Source organism: Scheffersomyces spartinae, assembly GCF_019049425.1.
Source record: "Scheffersomyces spartinae strain ARV_011 chromosome Unknown scaffold_7, whole genome shotgun sequence".
Lineage (NCBI taxonomy): Eukaryota > Fungi > Ascomycota > Pichiomycetes > Serinales > Debaryomycetaceae > Lizanozyma > Lizanozyma spartinae.
Window position 1 is genome coordinate 251,475 of NW_025065054.1, and position 17,964 is coordinate 269,438.

General features: G+C 37.5%; 8 protein-coding genes across 8 annotated transcripts; 5 read left to right on the forward strand and 3 right to left on the reverse strand.

Annotated features, from left to right (window-relative positions):
* Positions 1 to 173: 173 nt before the first annotated feature.
* Positions 174 to 1,421, forward strand: KQ657_004619 (DUF4451 domain-containing protein; the record flags this gene model as incomplete). The annotated part of the gene is made up of 1 exon (XM_043195287.1): positions 174 to 1,421. The coding sequence occupies one exon, from the start codon at positions 174 to 176 to the stop codon at positions 1,419 to 1,421; it is 1,248 nt and encodes a 415-aa protein (XP_043049953.1).
* A 988-nt stretch (positions 1,422 to 2,409) lies between these two features.
* Positions 2,410 to 7,044, forward strand: TSC11 (TORC2 complex subunit; the record flags this gene model as incomplete). The annotated part of the gene is made up of 1 exon (XM_043195288.1): positions 2,410 to 7,044. One exon carries the CDS (start codon positions 2,410 to 2,412, stop codon positions 7,042 to 7,044), a length of 4,635 nt encoding a protein of 1,544 aa, XP_043049954.1.
* Positions 7,045 to 7,077: 33 nt separating this feature from the next.
* On the reverse strand, positions 7,078 to 8,043 carry KQ657_004621 (uncharacterized protein; the record flags this gene model as incomplete). Its single annotated transcript, XM_043195289.1, has 1 exon — positions 7,078 to 8,043. The coding sequence occupies one exon, from the start codon at positions 8,041 to 8,043 to the stop codon at positions 7,078 to 7,080; it is 966 nt and encodes a 321-aa protein (XP_043049955.1).
* Positions 8,044 to 8,615: 572 nt separating this feature from the next.
* On the forward strand, positions 8,616 to 9,578 carry ASF1 (nucleosome assembly factor; the record flags this gene model as incomplete). The annotated part of the gene is made up of 1 exon (XM_043195290.1): positions 8,616 to 9,578. The coding sequence occupies one exon, from the start codon at positions 8,616 to 8,618 to the stop codon at positions 9,576 to 9,578; it is 963 nt and encodes a 320-aa protein (XP_043049956.1).
* A 92-nt stretch (positions 9,579 to 9,670) lies between these two features.
* Positions 9,671 to 11,448, reverse strand: KQ657_004623 (uncharacterized protein; the record flags this gene model as incomplete). The annotated part of the gene is made up of 2 exons (XM_043195291.1): positions 9,671 to 11,232; positions 11,445 to 11,448. The coding sequence occupies 2 exons, from the start codon at positions 11,446 to 11,448 to the stop codon at positions 9,671 to 9,673; spliced, it is 1,566 nt and encodes a 521-aa protein (XP_043049957.1).
* A 1,645-nt stretch (positions 11,449 to 13,093) lies between these two features.
* On the forward strand, positions 13,094 to 14,668 carry KQ657_004624 (uncharacterized protein; the record flags this gene model as incomplete). Its single annotated transcript, XM_043195292.1, has 1 exon — positions 13,094 to 14,668. One exon carries the CDS (start codon positions 13,094 to 13,096, stop codon positions 14,666 to 14,668), a length of 1,575 nt encoding a protein of 524 aa, XP_043049958.1.
* Positions 14,669 to 15,948: 1,280 nt separating this feature from the next.
* RHB1 (putative GTPase) lies at positions 15,949 to 16,497 on the forward strand (the record flags this gene model as incomplete). Its single annotated transcript, XM_043195293.1, has 1 exon — positions 15,949 to 16,497. The coding sequence occupies one exon, from the start codon at positions 15,949 to 15,951 to the stop codon at positions 16,495 to 16,497; it is 549 nt and encodes a 182-aa protein (XP_043049959.1).
* A 110-nt stretch (positions 16,498 to 16,607) lies between these two features.
* On the reverse strand, positions 16,608 to 17,873 carry MCA1_2 (caspase family protein; the record flags this gene model as incomplete). The annotated part of the gene is made up of 1 exon (XM_043195294.1): positions 16,608 to 17,873. One exon carries the CDS (start codon positions 17,871 to 17,873, stop codon positions 16,608 to 16,610), a length of 1,266 nt encoding a protein of 421 aa, XP_043049960.1.
* Between the last annotated feature and the right edge of the window lie 91 nt (positions 17,874 to 17,964).

Below are 17,964 nucleotides of genomic sequence, written 5' to 3' on the forward strand. Positions count from 1 at the left end.
AGTCATTAATTGCTGCAAAAATTTGATTCCATACCAAAAAATACTCTTATGGAGTACTCTAAATTTGGCAGCAATTGGTTACGAAATATATATATATATAAGGGCCACTGGTCGTCTATACTTTAAAATATATCTTGCTCTCTGTCTCATAAACTATACCATTCGCTAATACTATGCCTAGCTTCAAGAGTACTCATTCGAGTGTTCCACAAAGCAATTCAATTGATATGTCTGGAGATTCTACTACAGGCGCCAATGAGGTGAGCTATTTTAGATCGACTCGTCAAACTAAAGTGGTAGACAACCAGCAACAACCCAATACTAATGAATCAGACGCCGCTCAATCCGTCGCTACAATCCTGAGTGAAGGAGCCACTGATATGCCTGATTGGTGCAAGTTACTCATTGAATCGGATCCAAATTGCTCTTATAATGCTGGATCCCACGCATTGAGTGCATTAGAAAGCATGATATCCACGTACTTGAGGAAGGAAATGGAGTCAGAAGGTTCGTATTCTTCTTCAGCCACGCCGCCTACTTCCACTTCAGGTTCTGGTCGTAGTACTCCTACACCACCACCGGTGCGCGGCCACCACATTAGTTCTCTTATTAGTCACAAGATCAAAAAGACAAAACATACAAACAGATTATTCAAGTTATCCACCTTCTCAAGTGATGTAACAAAGAAGATTCAATTAGCTACAACTCAAAATGGATTACAAGGTACCTTTAACGCTAAAGTATTCCAAAAGATCAATGAACTCCAGCAGAGTCCTCATGGTTGCAAACCTGGATTTCTTTATGAATCACAAGAACTTTGTTTGGCAATTCCTCGTCTCAAGTACTTAAGAAGTGTTCAATTTCTTCAAAGATGTTGTCATGAGGATCATAAAGTTGAAGGAGAAACGTTTGATTACTCCTTCAATTTGGATCATAATCACGATAGTGTTTATACTCCACAAGTTGTTCGATCTGAAATCGATGAAGACGGGAACTTGATCAATTCCACAAGAGCAGGACTTTGTGCATATTGTGAAGAACCAAAGTTCTTCAATATAAAGACAAGTAGTTATGCTCAACATTTATGTCTTCAACATGGGATTCTGACACAGGGGAAACTTCTCCCCTTTCCCATTGCCTATGGTAAGTACTATTTCCATAAACCGGAAAATGTCACATCTAAAAAGAAGCGTCATACCGTGGCACAGTATCACTTTGATGATGCCGTGTTGTGTCCCATGTGCCTTACACCTTTAGGTATTGGATGCACAGGAAAGACCAAGAATCGTCCATTGGTGAATTATCTTCGCCATTATAGAGATTCCCATGGTCAATCCGCTGAAGGCAAACAAGCTTTGCTTGAGGCAGTGTGGGAAGCTCATTCTGAGGAATCTGAGATTTCGAATACAACATCTAGATGATACTTGCAATTTTCACTCGTGTGAATTACATTGGTGCTTTTTTTCCCCAATGGGGATATTTTATACACTTGTTATAGTACATTCATTTTAATAACATAAACATTGATAAGCTTTCTTGTTAATAATTGTAATACCTTTCTTCTCATACGTTAATTTACTTCATAATACGGTAATGCTCCATGCTTATTTTACATTTCATTTGCCTATGTGGTAACCACTTGATAGAAACGTTCGGGCCGCGAATATACACCCCATTTGGAATTTGATCTGACGTAACAATTGAAGTCCCTTACACGAACTGTTCCAAGAGTCTGCCAAACATTGAGGGACATCACGGGACGACATAACATAACTTTGACTATTACTTATGAGTCGGCAGGCTAAGCGTCAGGATATGAGTAATATCCTTGCTAGAAGTGAACATCCCCCGAACCAATCGCAAGCAGAAAATCGACTCCAAAAGCAGCAGCATACCACAGAACATCATCAAACACCGGCAATAATTACAAAGCCTCACTTGGAATCATCACCAGTACCGTCTGTTCAAATAAAATCAACATCATCAATATCTACGCCTATCACCAGTACAAATGCTCGAGGGCGGATGGATGGAGTATGGAATATCCCAAACCCGAACACTCAAAGTAATATTAAAGCTTCGACGCCTACAATGCCTCGACAGAGAAGTACTACTGTTAGCTCAATTGATTCCATTAGCATTAAACCAATTAACGGTGGTCATTCCCTGAATGCGATAAACAATATAGTTCCACCAAACTTAACACTTAATGTCAATAAAAATATCCATAACGCCAGTCCCAGTTCCAGCAGTCATCGGAGCCCGTCTCTGGCAAATCCTACCGCGATAGCTTCATCTGGCTTGGGTATTTCCAATGACGACCAACGAAGTTTCAACAGTATTTTTGTATCTACTCGAAATAACAGTTCGTCAAGCGTCCAAGGCCCTTCCCAATACAACAATAACAACATGGAGTTGTCACCCTTCTTCAACCATGATGATGGCAGTCAAATGAGTGATGGAAACAACACCGTATCATCTGGAACTGGAACTCGACACTTTTATAGTGGAACAAGTTCCTTAGCTTCAATGAGCCAAAATGGTTTGACAGGAGCAGCAGCAGTAGGAGCATCGGCAGTAGGCCTCTCAAGTATAGAACAAACATCATCATACGTTCCAGAATCTCCCACATTTGTTTTCAGTGATTTGGTTAATCTGTTTAACTCAAACAAAGATGAATATACTCTCGTGTCCAAGGGGAATGATATAATTGGGCTTTTACAAAAATATCCAAATCTACAACATGATTTACAACTCTCCAAAATTCTTCCCAAGCTTTGCTTTCTCATGTATCATAAATCACTGGAAGTCAGAGCTGTTGGATTTAAGGCTGTTCGGTATCTTGTGGGTAACACGAAAGATTTGTCGTTAATGATTGTCTATGGTAAACTTCTTATTTTTATCATTCGAACGTTAAGTAACTCCAAAAGCTCGTTTATAGAGAGATTGGAACTGGTGAAGTTGATACGCAAGATCATAAACTTACCGCCAAATGGAGTAGACTTTCTTTCCATTGGGGTAGTCAAAGCACTTATAAAACTCATTAAAGCCGATACTGATATGGAACCAACTATGTCCTCCACATTCAATACTCAACTGCCTCCACAGGAAATTTCCAATGATGAAGAAATTCAATTTGTGAAGTTGAATATTGAAACCATTTGTGAAATCACCTTGCTAAAACCTCAACTTTCATTTTATAGTGGGGGGTTTAATTTTCTTTTACTGTGTGTTATCAATTCCACTCATTATCCAATTGAACTCTCGGTTGTTTGTGTGGAAGTAATTATGAAATTACTTGATTGGAAGTTCTCTAGAAAATATCTAAGGAATGGATTGGACCTTAATCTGTTGATTCTGATATTTTCCGTTTGTGCTGACGAAGAAGATCCCGTTGAAATGGCCAGTGATGGTAAGCGTAAGCGTAAATCAATGCCTGCCACTGGCCTACAAAGTCATACGCAAGGAGGAACAAAAAAGAAGAAGATGACTTCTAGTGCGGTAAATCAATTACAAAGGATGTCTGCCTTGATTACAATGATTTTAAAAAATTTTAATGGAGTCATTTGTTTTACTATGAATGATGGGTGTATTCTTGGAAATTTACTCGAGAATTTAAAGAGAAGAAATAATAAAGTTAAAGATTTAATATTGGATATTCTTTTTGATGTTCTACTAATTCGGTCGTTGCCGTGGGCAAAATCTTGTCCTTTGGTTCAATGGATGGCTAGGTATCAAGCATGTTCAGCTGGTTTGACTCAACCAAAACATGAACAAATACAATACGACAGATTGCCCAAGTTCTTTTTAAGCTATAGTTTAACGAATCACTATGTTGGTCTTCTTACTTTGGTTCTTATCAGATTAGATATCATTGACATGCTATCCCAAGTTATTGAGGACGAGAAAACCCCCATTGCTCTTGTTGAAAAGCTGACAGACTTATTAAGTCACATATTACGTCTAGGCTCAGACTTGGTACCTCCGGAGTTGTTGGAAGAGAAATTGATAAAGCATAGAGCTTCGAACTCAGCAACGATTTTTAGATTGGATGAGTTTATTCATAAACTGCAGGCAGTGGGAACGAATTCATTATCCAAATCTACCACCCAAATCACCCGAGCAAATCTCTGTGAGGAACGAGCTAAAGCTCAACAGCAGGTTAATCTACAAGGACGACTGAATATTTCCAACGAAGAATTCAAAGCGATGATTGCGTCTACAAGAGTACTTGAAATAAAAAAATATGAAGATTGGAATCTACCTCTTTTAATTCAATTAGTTGAAGGTCCACTTCGGAACCCGAAAAGGTTTGATGAAATTATTGAACGTAATCCCAAGTTTTTAAAAAGAATTTTGAGTTTCTATCGACCATTCAAGTTTCGGTTTTGCAGTATGTCCATAAATTCTCGATACAAAGATAGCTTTATAGAGTTGGGATGTCTGTTGTTAGAGACGTTCTTACAAGTTGTTCCGCAAGGGGTGAAATATCTTGCTAATAACAAACTATTGGCTCAATTGAGTGAAATAATGGCCCAGATTGACCCTTATAGTGGTATAACTGCCCGAGACCCGACGTTTTCAAAGAGAAAATTGGAAAACAATTTAGGGTATGGGTACTTACAATTCATTGGAGTTTTATCAAGGTACGAAAGTGGTATTGCCATACTTGAATCATGGCAATTTATTAATATCCTCAATGACTTAGTTGACTACAGTCAACTTATAAACAAGAATAACTATTTCTTGTGGAACTTGTTCATGTACATTGATTTGAATAATACAAACTCCCCATTCAGAATTATCTTTTGGAAGTTGATGGTTGGCGCAAATCTCAAGTTACGGCTTAAAGTAATGGAGAAGTTGGTAGGACCTCAATTATTATATCTGTCTGAATGTCAATCGTTTATTTGTGAAATATTTGTTGAGTTGCTTATGGATCTGAATGAAGAAATTATTGAAAAGCTGATTGACTTTCTTGATATCTTACTAAATCAAGTTGTTGATACCGATGTATTTTTGGATTATTTCATTAGCTTGAAGCCATCTGTTAGAGTTTTAACGAAATGGCCAAAGGGGAAAGTATTAGTACTTAAATGCTTGGGCTGCATAAAAGGGTTCCGCTATTTAAAGCAAGAAGGTTTTGTTGACAAGGAATTACAAGCAAATTGGAGTCTGGAAGCTTTGGATAGTCTCAAGATTTTGCATACCATCGAAAGATTAATTCAACATCTGTTTTCACCATTATTACGTGGCCAGTGGACTTCTAATACCGACATGTCTTTTATCAAACAATTGTTGAATACAGAAGACGGTTCACAGTATTTCAGAACGAAGAAGCATCAATTGATCGATACAACTATCAAGGAAATATTGGATTTATTTCCTCTAGCCGTTGAGCAGAGAGTTACTACTATGTCGCTTAACTTTGAACGTGAACAGTCCAGCGGTGGTGGATCGGATGTACTGAACGTTATGCGTTCTGATATTTCTCCGACCAAGAGTATCAATCGGAATATATCCAGCTCCACTACCATTACATCACCAATAGAGACAACTACAACGGCAGCAGGAGGAGCAACTATCACTAGTACCTCAAACTGTATTGGTAGTGAGCCATTGGAAGATTTATACTCAAGTACCCAAAGAATGGCACGATTGAAGCAGAATTTATGGATTATTGGATTAGTGGCCTCCACAAAGTATGGCATAGAACTTATTGATCCTATGGGTTCAGCTAATATTTGGAACCAAGCACTTTTGAATCACTCGCCGTTGTTATCACCTCCTTTCACAAGATCCAACTCTGCAACCACCACACCAACCACAGCATCACGTACTTCTTCATTCACGATGAAGTCCAATGGATACCAAACAAATTCCAACAACAACAACAACAACAACAACAACAACAACAATAATAATAATAATAATAACCCAGTTACATCAGGTCAGGGAAGCTCAAGTGTATTCAATCCTGGCTCCTTTACACCCTTGAAATCCACTGCCACTGCCCGTTCCAGAGCATCCACAATAGTACGTGATATTAATCATAGCTCACCAGTTGCAGTAATTATAGATCTTTTCCACAAGTGTCCTATCTGGCAAATTAAACTGTGCTGTTTCTATGTATTGGGTATGATAGCCCTGACAGCTGAAGGAATGGAAATGCTTGACGAATTTGGATGGGTATCAGTTATTGATAATTATAAGATTGCTCGAGGTTATTGCTACCCTACTTTGAAGGGAACCATTGGGATATTTGAAGAAGAAGAAGTCAGTCATTTTGATGAGGGCATAATGGAAGATTTGAAATTTGAAGGTTATGAAGAGAGTAATGGGGTATTCTTGTCTGATGAATTAGAACAAACGGCAGTGTCACCATCTGATGTTCCAAGTTCGATCGGTGGTGCAAATATTTCTAATGTTACTCTAACTGGTGGTGGTGGTGGTGGTAATAATACTTTTAATAGTAAGATGACTGCTTCAACCAATATGGCTGTTCCCAATAGTACAACTATGAATCGTACCACCACAGGAGGAAGTAGCAATACTCCACTATCTACTGCTGGACCCAAGGAAGTGTATGACCACCAAATATTCACTGAGGTTACCAAGGCTCCACAACTAACAATAGCAAACGAAGGACAAGATAACCACGAGAACAAAGAAGCAGATCAATTTGAATCTGGAGAAAGTCAAGTTGCAACTGAATTAGTTACTCCTAGTTCGCCAAGACCCGAATTGAATGAAGAGGATTTGGAAGATAAATTGAAAAAGAGAGTGATTTCTTTGATTGTTCATATGAACAGCGTTTTGAGTAGAATTGAAAGGAAATGCAAAAAGGAATTGATAAGACTTAAAAGTTTAATTCCGGATTTATTTGAAAATAGTGACTTATTTCTTGAGGTGATCAAATTAATTGATAAAGGAAATTATTCGTTTGCTAGTCGGAACTTTATCTTTAATGAACTCTTTGATGAAGCAAAGATTTACGAATGCTTATTGAAGAATGCTAGAAGAATACGTTCGACTACTGTGTGAGAAAGGTTAGAATTTTATATAGAATATATGAAACTACTTTTGTCGTTTATTACTCCCATCATCATCAGTAGCTTTCCGTTTTCTCTTTGAAAAGATAGATAAATCTGTTTCTTGATTATTATTTTCACCTGCTTGACCATGGAAATCTTTCCATATGGTACCCTCGATATTATTGAGATTATAGAATTCATCTAGAACTCCATAAGGCTTGTATATCAATGGTTTCAATTTAGACACCACAAGATTAGGGTAATGTCTTCGTGTCCAATTTTCAATAATCTGAGGGTTTGTTTCCAATTCTCTTAAATCATCATTGGCTAAATCAGGTATTAACTCTTCAATATATAAATCTGATGAGATATTCTTTTTTAAATTACCAGGTAATATTGTAGAATCATCATATGAAGTTAAGACACTTAGTTTGGACTTCAATTTAGGAGCCATTGATATTATATTTTCAATTCTTTTCTTATCAATATGAATCTGTTCATCATCCTCATCATCTGATTCCTTGGTATCGTGTTCATCTTCTTCAAGTTTACCTAAAACTTCCAAGATTCCGTTATTCCGTCTTTTCAAATAGCTCAAATATGTTCTTGTGATCTGTTCTAGCTTAAACAATCGTTTACTTTCTTCAAATACAGCAGCAAACTTTTCTTGATATTTTTCATATGCCTTATGGTAATTATGGTCAACTTTATTCAAGTCTTTAGCAAACTCTTGATCGCTTTCCACCAATTCATCATCTCCTCCCGCTTCTTCTTCTTCTTCTTCTTCTTCTTCTTCATGGAAATGGTCGTTATAAAGTGACTTCGTGGTCTCTTTCGGCTCGTCGTCTCCTTCGTCATATCCCTCCACTGGTTCCACTACCAATGGGGTTGTTTGTATGGGAACAGCGTTTGGCTCACTGGGTGTGGGGTTTGGCTCTTCCACTTTTATGGATTCATGAACATCTGTTGTACCCATAGACGCCGATGGTCTGTCGGAGTTTACACTCATATCAATGTTGTATTAAGGTAATGAATCTGTAATCTTTTTGTTGGTACGATTAGTCCATGGACTTTACTTCAACCACTTTGAAGATCTACTGATGCTATATGCAGGACACAAACATAGCAAATATTTGCTCCGGAATAGATTGGCCTGGTGAGATATAAAAGAGGGGATGAAAACACCGGGGTGTTGAGATACAATGAAGCTATTGAACATGATGCTACAGTACTTGGTATATAGCTTACACACTACAACGGTATGAATTTGTTGGTTCAAGATGGATGGAGGGTAATGCGCTAACGGTAGCACCGATTAAGACTTTCTGTTGTGGTAGCACCGCGGGGGCTCGCGTGAAAAAAATCAAAGTGACGATCCAGTCGTGTCTTAAAAACTAGCCCAATGAAACGCGTTTAAGTAATAACATTACATTAGTTTTCAATTAATGAAATATAAACTCATTGAACGTATATAGAACCGTTTGGAATTATTTTAGAGGCTTCTCTGTATATATCAAACTCAATTGAAAAGAATAGTTGACACAGGCGCAGTCGATATACAGGTCAGATTTAGTTAGTATAATGTCTATCGTTTCACTCTTGGGAATCGAAGTGCTAAACAATCCTGCTAAATTCAATGATCCTTACGAATTTGAAATAACGTTTGAATGTCTTGAACCTCTAAAACAAGATTTAGAGTGGAAGTTGACTTATGTTGGATCGTCTAGATCTTTGGATCATGATCAAGAATTAGATTCCATTTTAGTTGGGCCAGTTCCCGTGGGGATCAACAAGTTTATTTTTCAAGCTGATCCTCCACTGCCAGAATTAATTCCTCCAAGTGAATTGGTTAGTGTTACAGTTATACTTTTAAGTTGCTCTTATGCTGATAGAGAATTTGTAAGAGTGGGTTATTATGTTAATAATGAATATGATACTGAAGAGTTACGGGAGAATCCTCCGGCTAAAGTTCAAGTCAATCATGTGGTACGGAATATTCTAGCTGAGAAGCCAAGAGTGACTAGATTCAATATAGTATGGGATACAGATGGTCCTGTAGACGAGTATCCACCCGAACAAGACGAAGAAGAAGAAGAAGAAGAGGAGGAGGAGGAGGAGGAGGAGGAAGAGGAAGAGGAGGAGGAGGAGGAGGAAGGAAGAGACCGAGAAGAGGATGAAGATGAAGAGGAAGAAGAATTAAATGATGAAGAAGAAGATGCTGATGAAATTAATGGAAATACAAAAGATGCACCAACAGCAAATGAAGAAGGTGAAGAAGTTGAAGAAGTTGAAGAAGATATCGAAGAAGATTTGGACGGTGAAGAAGAGGAAGAAGAGGAAGAAGATGTAGAGGTGGATTTAGAAGCTGAAGACGAAGATATAGAAGAAGTGGAAGACGATGATCAAGAATCAGGATTTAAAAGAAAGAAGCAAAAATTAGATTCTTCAAATCCTCCAACATCGAATTCAATTTCACAAGAAAAGTTATCGGAAACGTCAATTACCGAATCTAGTACTCTGACTCCTAATGATAAGGATGAGTAGACCCTATTAGAAGGAAGTTTCCCAGTTTTCCTCTTGTATCATTACATAACTTTTAAGTACCAATAAATAAATAATACTATAAAGTACACACTCTATATCAAATCATCAATAATGGAATTTAGTGTTTGACTTAATAAAGACACTATTTTCATATCCAATTGATGTTGATTCAATTTAGAATCGGGCCATTTATCCGGATGCCATCTGATACGATCGATTTTGATTAGTTCAAAAATTGTTTCCTCTGGATACTTGACATAATTATAAAAATTAACAAGTGATTCACCATCGTTTATCCACGTACAAATTTGCTCCTTCAGTGGAAAATGCTTATTATAATCACCAGCGTTAAATAATTGAAGAAGAGGTAATCTAAACAGCTGATCGTATTCTTGACGAACTTCTACTCCTTTTTTTTTGTTCTTCGTGATGATGCTGCTTGAAAGATAAGGATCATTTCTTCTTGGATTTAGGTTATCGTGTTCATTGCTTTCGTAATCGTTAATTAATTGTGAGTGATCGTTAGTGTCGTTAATGCTGGAATTCATCTGAGTGCTATCCGGGTCAATGGCTATTCTTTGATCTCCGAGTTGCAGCAGTTCATTAAAATACAGACTTAAATTAGATACCATTTCACCTCCTCGACTATGTGTAGAATACACTAATGGAGTTGTTGGATTTGCAAAGAATCGTTGATTATTGATTGGTGTTATAAATCTGTATCCGTTAATTGGCTGACCATATTCAACCATTTGTTCTGGAGGTTTAAAATGTGATTGTTGTTTCGTTGTACTTTGAGTGGAATTCCTTTTATCTGTTGGAGGATTAGAATTGTCAGGAGTCGATTGAGATATTGGAGTAGATATGGGACTGCGTTGCATCATAGATTCATTCTGAGAGTAATCTTGATCCGATGAAATATCTGATATTTGTTGTTGCTGTTCTTGGGACTGTTTTTGCAATTCTATATTTGCATATAATACCGATGATTTTCGACAATTGGAAAAATCTAGTATGGGTCCTTTAACATGTATTTTAGTAGCAGAACCTGAATTGAGTCTCATTCTCTTCCGTCTGGGTGAACTGGGACATGGAGTTGAATCATTAAAACTTATTTTAAATGTGGAAGAATTAATTGAAGATGCAGAGATGTTCAAATCTGTAAGAGTATTGTTCCGTCTATCTGACACTGGTTCGCTTGGTAGTTTATGAGATTCCAATGCCAACTTTCGGAATAATTGTTGATTATCTGGAGTTATGGTCATATTTGTTTGGATTCCTGTAGAATCAGCAGCAGGGGGTGACTCGGTTAAATTTCTTTTTCGTTTGTTGATAAATATTGGAGGAGGAGGAGGTATACTTGAAATATCTTCTTTTATTGGTATTTCATCAACATCAGATGAGTTTAAAAAGGATCTATCTGCAGCATCCACTGCATCATCATAATCAAGATCCTTCTCTCCATCTTCCTCATCTTCTTCTTTGTGTTTTTGATCTGTTCCAACTTTGTCCGTTTGTTCACCTATGGTGTCATTGTCGCCACCTAACAGGTGCAACATTTGCAGATGTTCGCCACTAGGTGTAGGGGAGCTCATGACTGAAAAAGGATTAGATTTAATAACAGTATCATCATGTTCATTATCAATTTCTGATTCTAGATGGAAGTTGTGTAGTTTGGAAATGGGAGAAAAAAAGGAGCTATTATGGCCTCCATCGCTTGAAGCATTAGTGGTGTGTATGACTTCCGAAGTTGAGTTATTTGAAAAGTGTGTCCCACGAGAGCTCCTTATTGGCGTTGAGGCACCAGCTAATCCAAAGGGAATGGGGCCATCGTCATCTTCTTCTTCAAGTCGGCTGCTTTCAAACTCATTGTCCGAAGCATAATGTGGTCTATGAACATTCGCACCAGCATTATCGCGGTGGCGATGACTATTAACTGGGGAAGAGTGCGATAGCTGTGCGTATGGAGTGGACGACCAATGTCGCGACGAGGGTGGCATATTTGGTGTGGAAGAAAGCAAAGGGCTCATCTCTTAAGGCAATGAGATGATCAGTTAGGGTAATGTTATTTCTGGGGTTGATGATTTGTTTATGTTTAATGTTTGTGCTATTTGAAATATCAACACTACCGGATCTGGATTAGTATAGCGGAGTCAAAACATCAACTAAGGGGTTGTGTTAAGTGCAGGGATTAAAGTAGGTGAAACAATAGTAGGGGGTATCCAAAACCTTTAGTCTACAGCAAATGCAGTTCAAGTTAACTACAAAGGCAGTTTGAGTCTCGAATACATCTTACTTAGATTACATGTTGAAGTATGCTCAATGAAGTATGTTTAATGAACGTTGATATCTTCATCATCAAACAACAAAATAATTATATTCCCACATATATATCTCCCTCTTGACATGACTGAAACTGATTCAAAGATTCTTGGTACGACTATCTAAGAATGTAATTATAAAGGTCAATCATTGTAATCGTGTGCATCCCAATATTATGGCAGCTGAATGCCACAACCATCTAAAGTTTATAATAGTGTGCTTGGTTCCGGAATGAAATGCCACAAACTAAACACGTGGGAAGTGAGGTTCCGACATCCGACACTAGACTAATTCCAACTCTAACCCTCCGCTATAGTAAGTTGTTTTAAGTTGAATTTCATCGAGGACCAATTCACTTCGGATTGAATGGTTTGTCGATACAAGATTCCATTTCTTTGCCATGGAACTCCATCACCTAGTAGATGAGCAATTGCCGTTATATTGATTGCATCGCATCCTATCTGCATCGCAATTGCCATGCACGTTGTGGGTCGTGTGGACGGATAAACAGGCGAGGAGTAGGAGATGGCTGAAAGCATAAAGCCTTCGGAGTTTTTGGGGTGACCTGTCATCACTCATTACCTCCTATAGCAGAACATGTAAAATCTTGTACGAAATATGGAGCAGTACTCGCTCGTTAATTCTGACTTAAAGAAGTTTATTTACATATCTGTATGATTCATTAGAGAAGAATATGATAATGAGTTAATACACAAACTTTCACCGAAGTGTGTCAGGAATCGTTATCATCACCCCACCTGCAAGTAAAATGTATATCAACCAAGCGGGGCCAATGAGATTGCGAATACCTCAACACAGGACTGTTGTTATCTATCCATTTAACATTTTCTCACGATTAGCAGTATACATTAAGAGGAGCACATGTGAGCAGCACATGCTAACAGTAGATATATGCCAAAAGTATCGGCTGAAATCTATGACTTTGTCATTAGTCATTCATGAACGTATGACGGAGTACTTTCACAATTCGCATATCATCCTTGCTTCGCCTCTAGAATTACGAATTATTTGTAGACAGCTTTGCGTTATATTGCTTTCAGTTGAACTTCGTTTTGTGTCTGCAAACGATAAACTAATATAAGCAGCAATCCACTCTTTTTTTCAGTGTAGCTTAATGCAGATCAGTTCTTTTGTTTATTCACCATCTGAAAAGGACGCTTTAGCTCCACCCCATGTTGAATAACGTGCTACTGCAAACTATCCCCTATGCTGCTGCTACAATAATCTCCTCAACTGAAGGTGGCGGAACCACCTTAAGGCAAGTCATATTTGGTGGGGCTTCGGCTTCAGAAGCCACATCTGACTTATCCTTTCGACATATCACTATGCTTACTTTTGAAGCTGTTCTTGAAGTTATCATCATTTGCTTTTTCGGTTTTATCGCTGCTAAAACTGGTCTTTTAAATACAAAGAATCAAAAAGTTATCAGTCAATTGAATGTTGACTTGTTTACTCCTTGTTTGGTATTTACCAAACTAGCTAGCTCACTTTCCCTTAAAAAGTTGGTGGACATCATCATCATTCCTATTTTCTATGCATTGTCAACTGGTATTTCTTATATTTGTGCTTTGGTGGTATCTAAATTCTTTGGTTTAAATGAACCTGAAACAGACTTTGTTACTGCAATGGGTGTGTTTGGTAACTCTAATTCTTTGCCTGTCTCTTTGACTTTAGCCTTAAGTTATACATTGCCTGATTTACTTTGGGATGATATTGATGACGATAACCAAGATAAAGTTGCTTCAAGGGGTATTTTGTACTTGTTGATTTTCCAACAGTTGGGTCAAATATTAAGATGGTCTTGGGGTTTCAATAAATTATTGCGTAAAAGATCTTATGAAGAATTACATTATTATGAAGGTGTTTCTGTCTCTGAATTTCAAGGCGAACTGTGCATCGAATCAGAAAATGTGTCTGATATCCTTCGTCACTCCGGAATGCAACCTGACGGTGAAGATGATGACAATACAAATAAGTCACCTGTTGTTGTTGTGAATGAAGAAGAGCTGATTTCTCTCACTGTTTCACAAGCTCATTTTGATGTTGCAAGTTCTTCATCTTCAACAACCTCTATTGAAGGTGCCACAAACCAATCTGAAGATGAAATTGAAAATTCCAAAGTATCACACAAGAACCATAATTTATCTATGAAATGTATACGATGCTTATGGTTCAGCATCAAAAACTCGAAGCCTGTTCAAGGATTTTTGGCTTTCATGAATCCTCCTTTGTATGCTATGTTGGTTTCCATTGTTGTGGCATCGATTTCACCACTTAGACTTGCATTATTTCCTCCAAACCCCCAGGAGCCAACTTTTGTGTCCAATACATTTACAAGAGCTATTGGTCAATTGGGTTCGGTTTCTATACCTTTGATTTTAATTGTTTTAGGATCAAATTTATATCCATCAAGTGACTTACCACCAGAATCAAAACATTATAACAGAATTGTTTTTGGTTCATTATTATCAAGAATGATTCTCCCTTCATTGATTTTATTGCCTATTATTGCTCTTCTGGTGAAATACGTTAATATCAGTATCTTGGATGATCCTATTTTTTTGATTGTTGCATTTGTTTTAACCATTTCACCTCCAGCAATCCAATTAAGTCAGATTACTCAATTGAATAACATTTATCAGAAGGAAATGGCGGGCGTGTTATTTTGGGGTTATGTTATATTGACTTTGCCAACGACTATTTTCATTGTGGTGACTTCATTAGAAGTCTTGAAATGGGCCAACTAGTTTGAAATTTTAAATGTCTTGTGAGCCATTCACATTATGCAGTGGAATATATATATAAATAATTTAGTAAACGGTAAGAGATGAGTAAACAATAGTACATGCTGTATAAGTCATAGTTAGTGAAGTCAAAAGAGAGTTAATGTTTGTAGTAAACCATTGTATAAATTTTAACTTGACATTTAGTAGTTATAGTCGTACCGCCTGTCTATTATTGTTTGTTCTAGTTGGAAAATGGCTAAATCAATGGTAGCGCCGTGGTATTTTGGTGAATGAAGAGCACCAAAATTTCGGCACAGATTACTTAATACGGTGCCCAGCGATGCGTATCCACTTAAAACACTATATTTCAACGATTATTTTTGTTCACAACCTGTATCTCAGAGTCATCACCTCTTATCGTAATCCTTTATCTACTAGAGAATTCAATTTGGGTAACACCATCAAGCTTCCCATTGGAGAGAAAAGAGTACTATGTCTAGCCAACTACTTTCTTTACATATATATATACAGATATAATATTGTGAACTGACGTCGTATTGGGCAATTTGCTATCAGGATTAGCAGGCTTAACAGCGATATCCCCAGAAAGAAACATGGAACGAACTGCTTTCACATACAGCAAGGGCTTGAAATGGCATCATACACTTTTAATCCTAATCGCGGAAAATGAATTTTGCTCCAATTAAGAAAAAGTAGCCGGCCCGCATTTGAATTTTGGTCCTCACACTTTATGGTTTTCAAAGTTAGTTTTCGGAGTAAACGACATCTAAAAAAGTGTAAACCTAACAGGGTATAAAGATTGTTGGATTGTTACCTTTTTTTTTCCTATCATCATTGTTGTTGCTTTTGAATTGTCTTTAAAGATTCTCAGGTTTTCAAGAAAATTTTATTTAATCAGCTTCTTTACCCTGCGCTTGATACTTTTGACAGTTAGCTAATTCTCGAGTAGTCTAATACATTATTGTTTAGTGTCAGTCCCGGGTTTAGAAAATAACTGGTTTTGTATCGGCCTTATTTTCTTTTTTCGATTGGCGAAAAGGAGGTCGCCGAAACTATTTCTCCATAATAATACTACTTGTCACATCGAACACCTTTAAAGTGTGTGGTATTATTCCATCTATCAAGTTAAAGAGCTCTCTGTCGTTGTCTTTGCAGAGTCATAGTTACCTGTCTAGGTTATTTTTACCAGTTGGACATTTTTCGCAGACTCCACTCATTAATAATACAATTTCAACTACCAGTGATTGATCTCATTCGCTCATAATAACCTCATATAAGTTATGGCAAAGACTCGGAAATTAGCTGTGGTGGGTAGTAGGTCAGTGGGGAAATCCCTGATGACAGTACGGTTTGTTGAAGACCATTTCGTGGAATCATATTACCCCACTATTGAGAACCAATTCTCCAAAACTATAGCATATAAAAATCAAGATTATGTCATTGAAATCTTAGATACTGCGGGGCAAGATGAATATTCAATAATGAATGAAAAGCATTTGATTGGAATCCATGGATATTTACTTGTGTATAGTGTCACACTGTTACAGAGCTTTGAATTAATCGAAGTTATAAGGGATAAGATTTTGAATAGTATTGGAGCAGACAATATCCCCATGGTACTAATTGGGAATAAATCTGATTTGAATTATCAACGACAAGTGGAAACTATTGAAGGACAACAATTAGCTGAGAAGTTTGGGTGTAAATTCTTGGAATCAAGTGTACAAGACAATGTGAATGTGAATAAAGCGTTTGAGACTCTTTTGGACTCTATTGAAACCATCACAAACCCTCCACCCAAATCTGAAGATAAATGTACCATAGTATAAATTGAGTAGGCAGGTATAGAGTATGGAATAGGATTGATACTAACATATTTTACTTTCAAGATGTAGAATGTCATGATAATTGAAAAAATACTTAGTATAAACGTTAGTACTCAAATGATGAATTGCAAGTTTGTATCAATAGGATGAGAAGAAGATAACTGAGGCTTTTGAGTATATTTACCAGAAAGGACATCTCTCATATTTTGCAATAATGTTAGATAAGATTGTTGAGGGTTAGTTGACATGACTCTGACAAAGGCATATGACATAGCCCCAGTGTTCTTACCTGCTTCATTGGCATCGGCAGACGTTTGATCATCTTTACAACCAGAAATAGAGATAACATCAGCAGGGCTGGTTTTATTTTGTTTGGTAAATTCTCTGGCCTTTGACGCCTTATCCTTATTAGCAATAGTCTTTACCAAACTCTTGACACCAGAAAACATACTCTTCTGATTACCAGTAAGATACCCTTGGACAATTGTCATGGCATCTTGGCCAGCTTCAGAATATAAGTTGGGTTCCTTCACAACACCTTTGGTGGAATAAATGTATGGTAGATCCAACATAGTTGCTGAATGACAAGCATCAATCAAAGCAGTTAAACGACATCCTTGAGGTAATGGTCTGACAACCCTATCATGGATTTCATCATCTACAATGAATCCGCTGGTTTCAAAGTCAAGTGGGTACAAACATTCGTCATAGCCATCATCTTCATCACCACTCAAATCTTCAGTTTGACCACCATGACCACTATAGTGAAGAACCAAATTATCATTAGCCTTGGCTCCCTTAACTAGCCAGCCAAAAGCATCAATAATGTTTTGTCTCGTTGGAATTTGACGTTTATTAGAAGCGTCATCTCTCAACATCACAATATCTTCTTCCTTGAAACCCCATTTCAAAAGAAACTGCTTCATATTTTCAGCATCATTAATACAGCCTCGTAACTGATTCTTAGTGCCAATATAATTGATACCAATTAACAAAGCCTTCTTGCTACCAGTACAATTGGAGTATTGGTATGTTTGCTGGCCATTCCCACCAAACGACTGTTGTTGGGTGCTTGGTCTTTGGAAGTTTCCTCCTCCTTGCATCTGTTGTTGGTTTTGATGAGGGGGTCTGGAATATTCTTCTCTACCGTATCCATTAATATTGTTGTTTTGGCCCCCCCATTGACCTGGAGGTGGTCCATTTGGTCTGGAGTAGTTACTATCATTATTATATCCGGATGGGGGGTGACTTGGTCTGGAATATTGCTGTTGTAGACCATAACCTTGGTTCTGGTTACTACTTCCATAACCCCAGTCTCCAGGTGGTGGTCCTTGAGGAGGACCACCGTATCCATTGCCATGATTACCTCCACCGTACATAGTCTCTAATCCTCTCGATGTATTCTTCGTGATTCACAGGTCGTTTGTGATCTTTTGAAAACGTCTTGTCTTTGTTGAGACTTCAATGTGA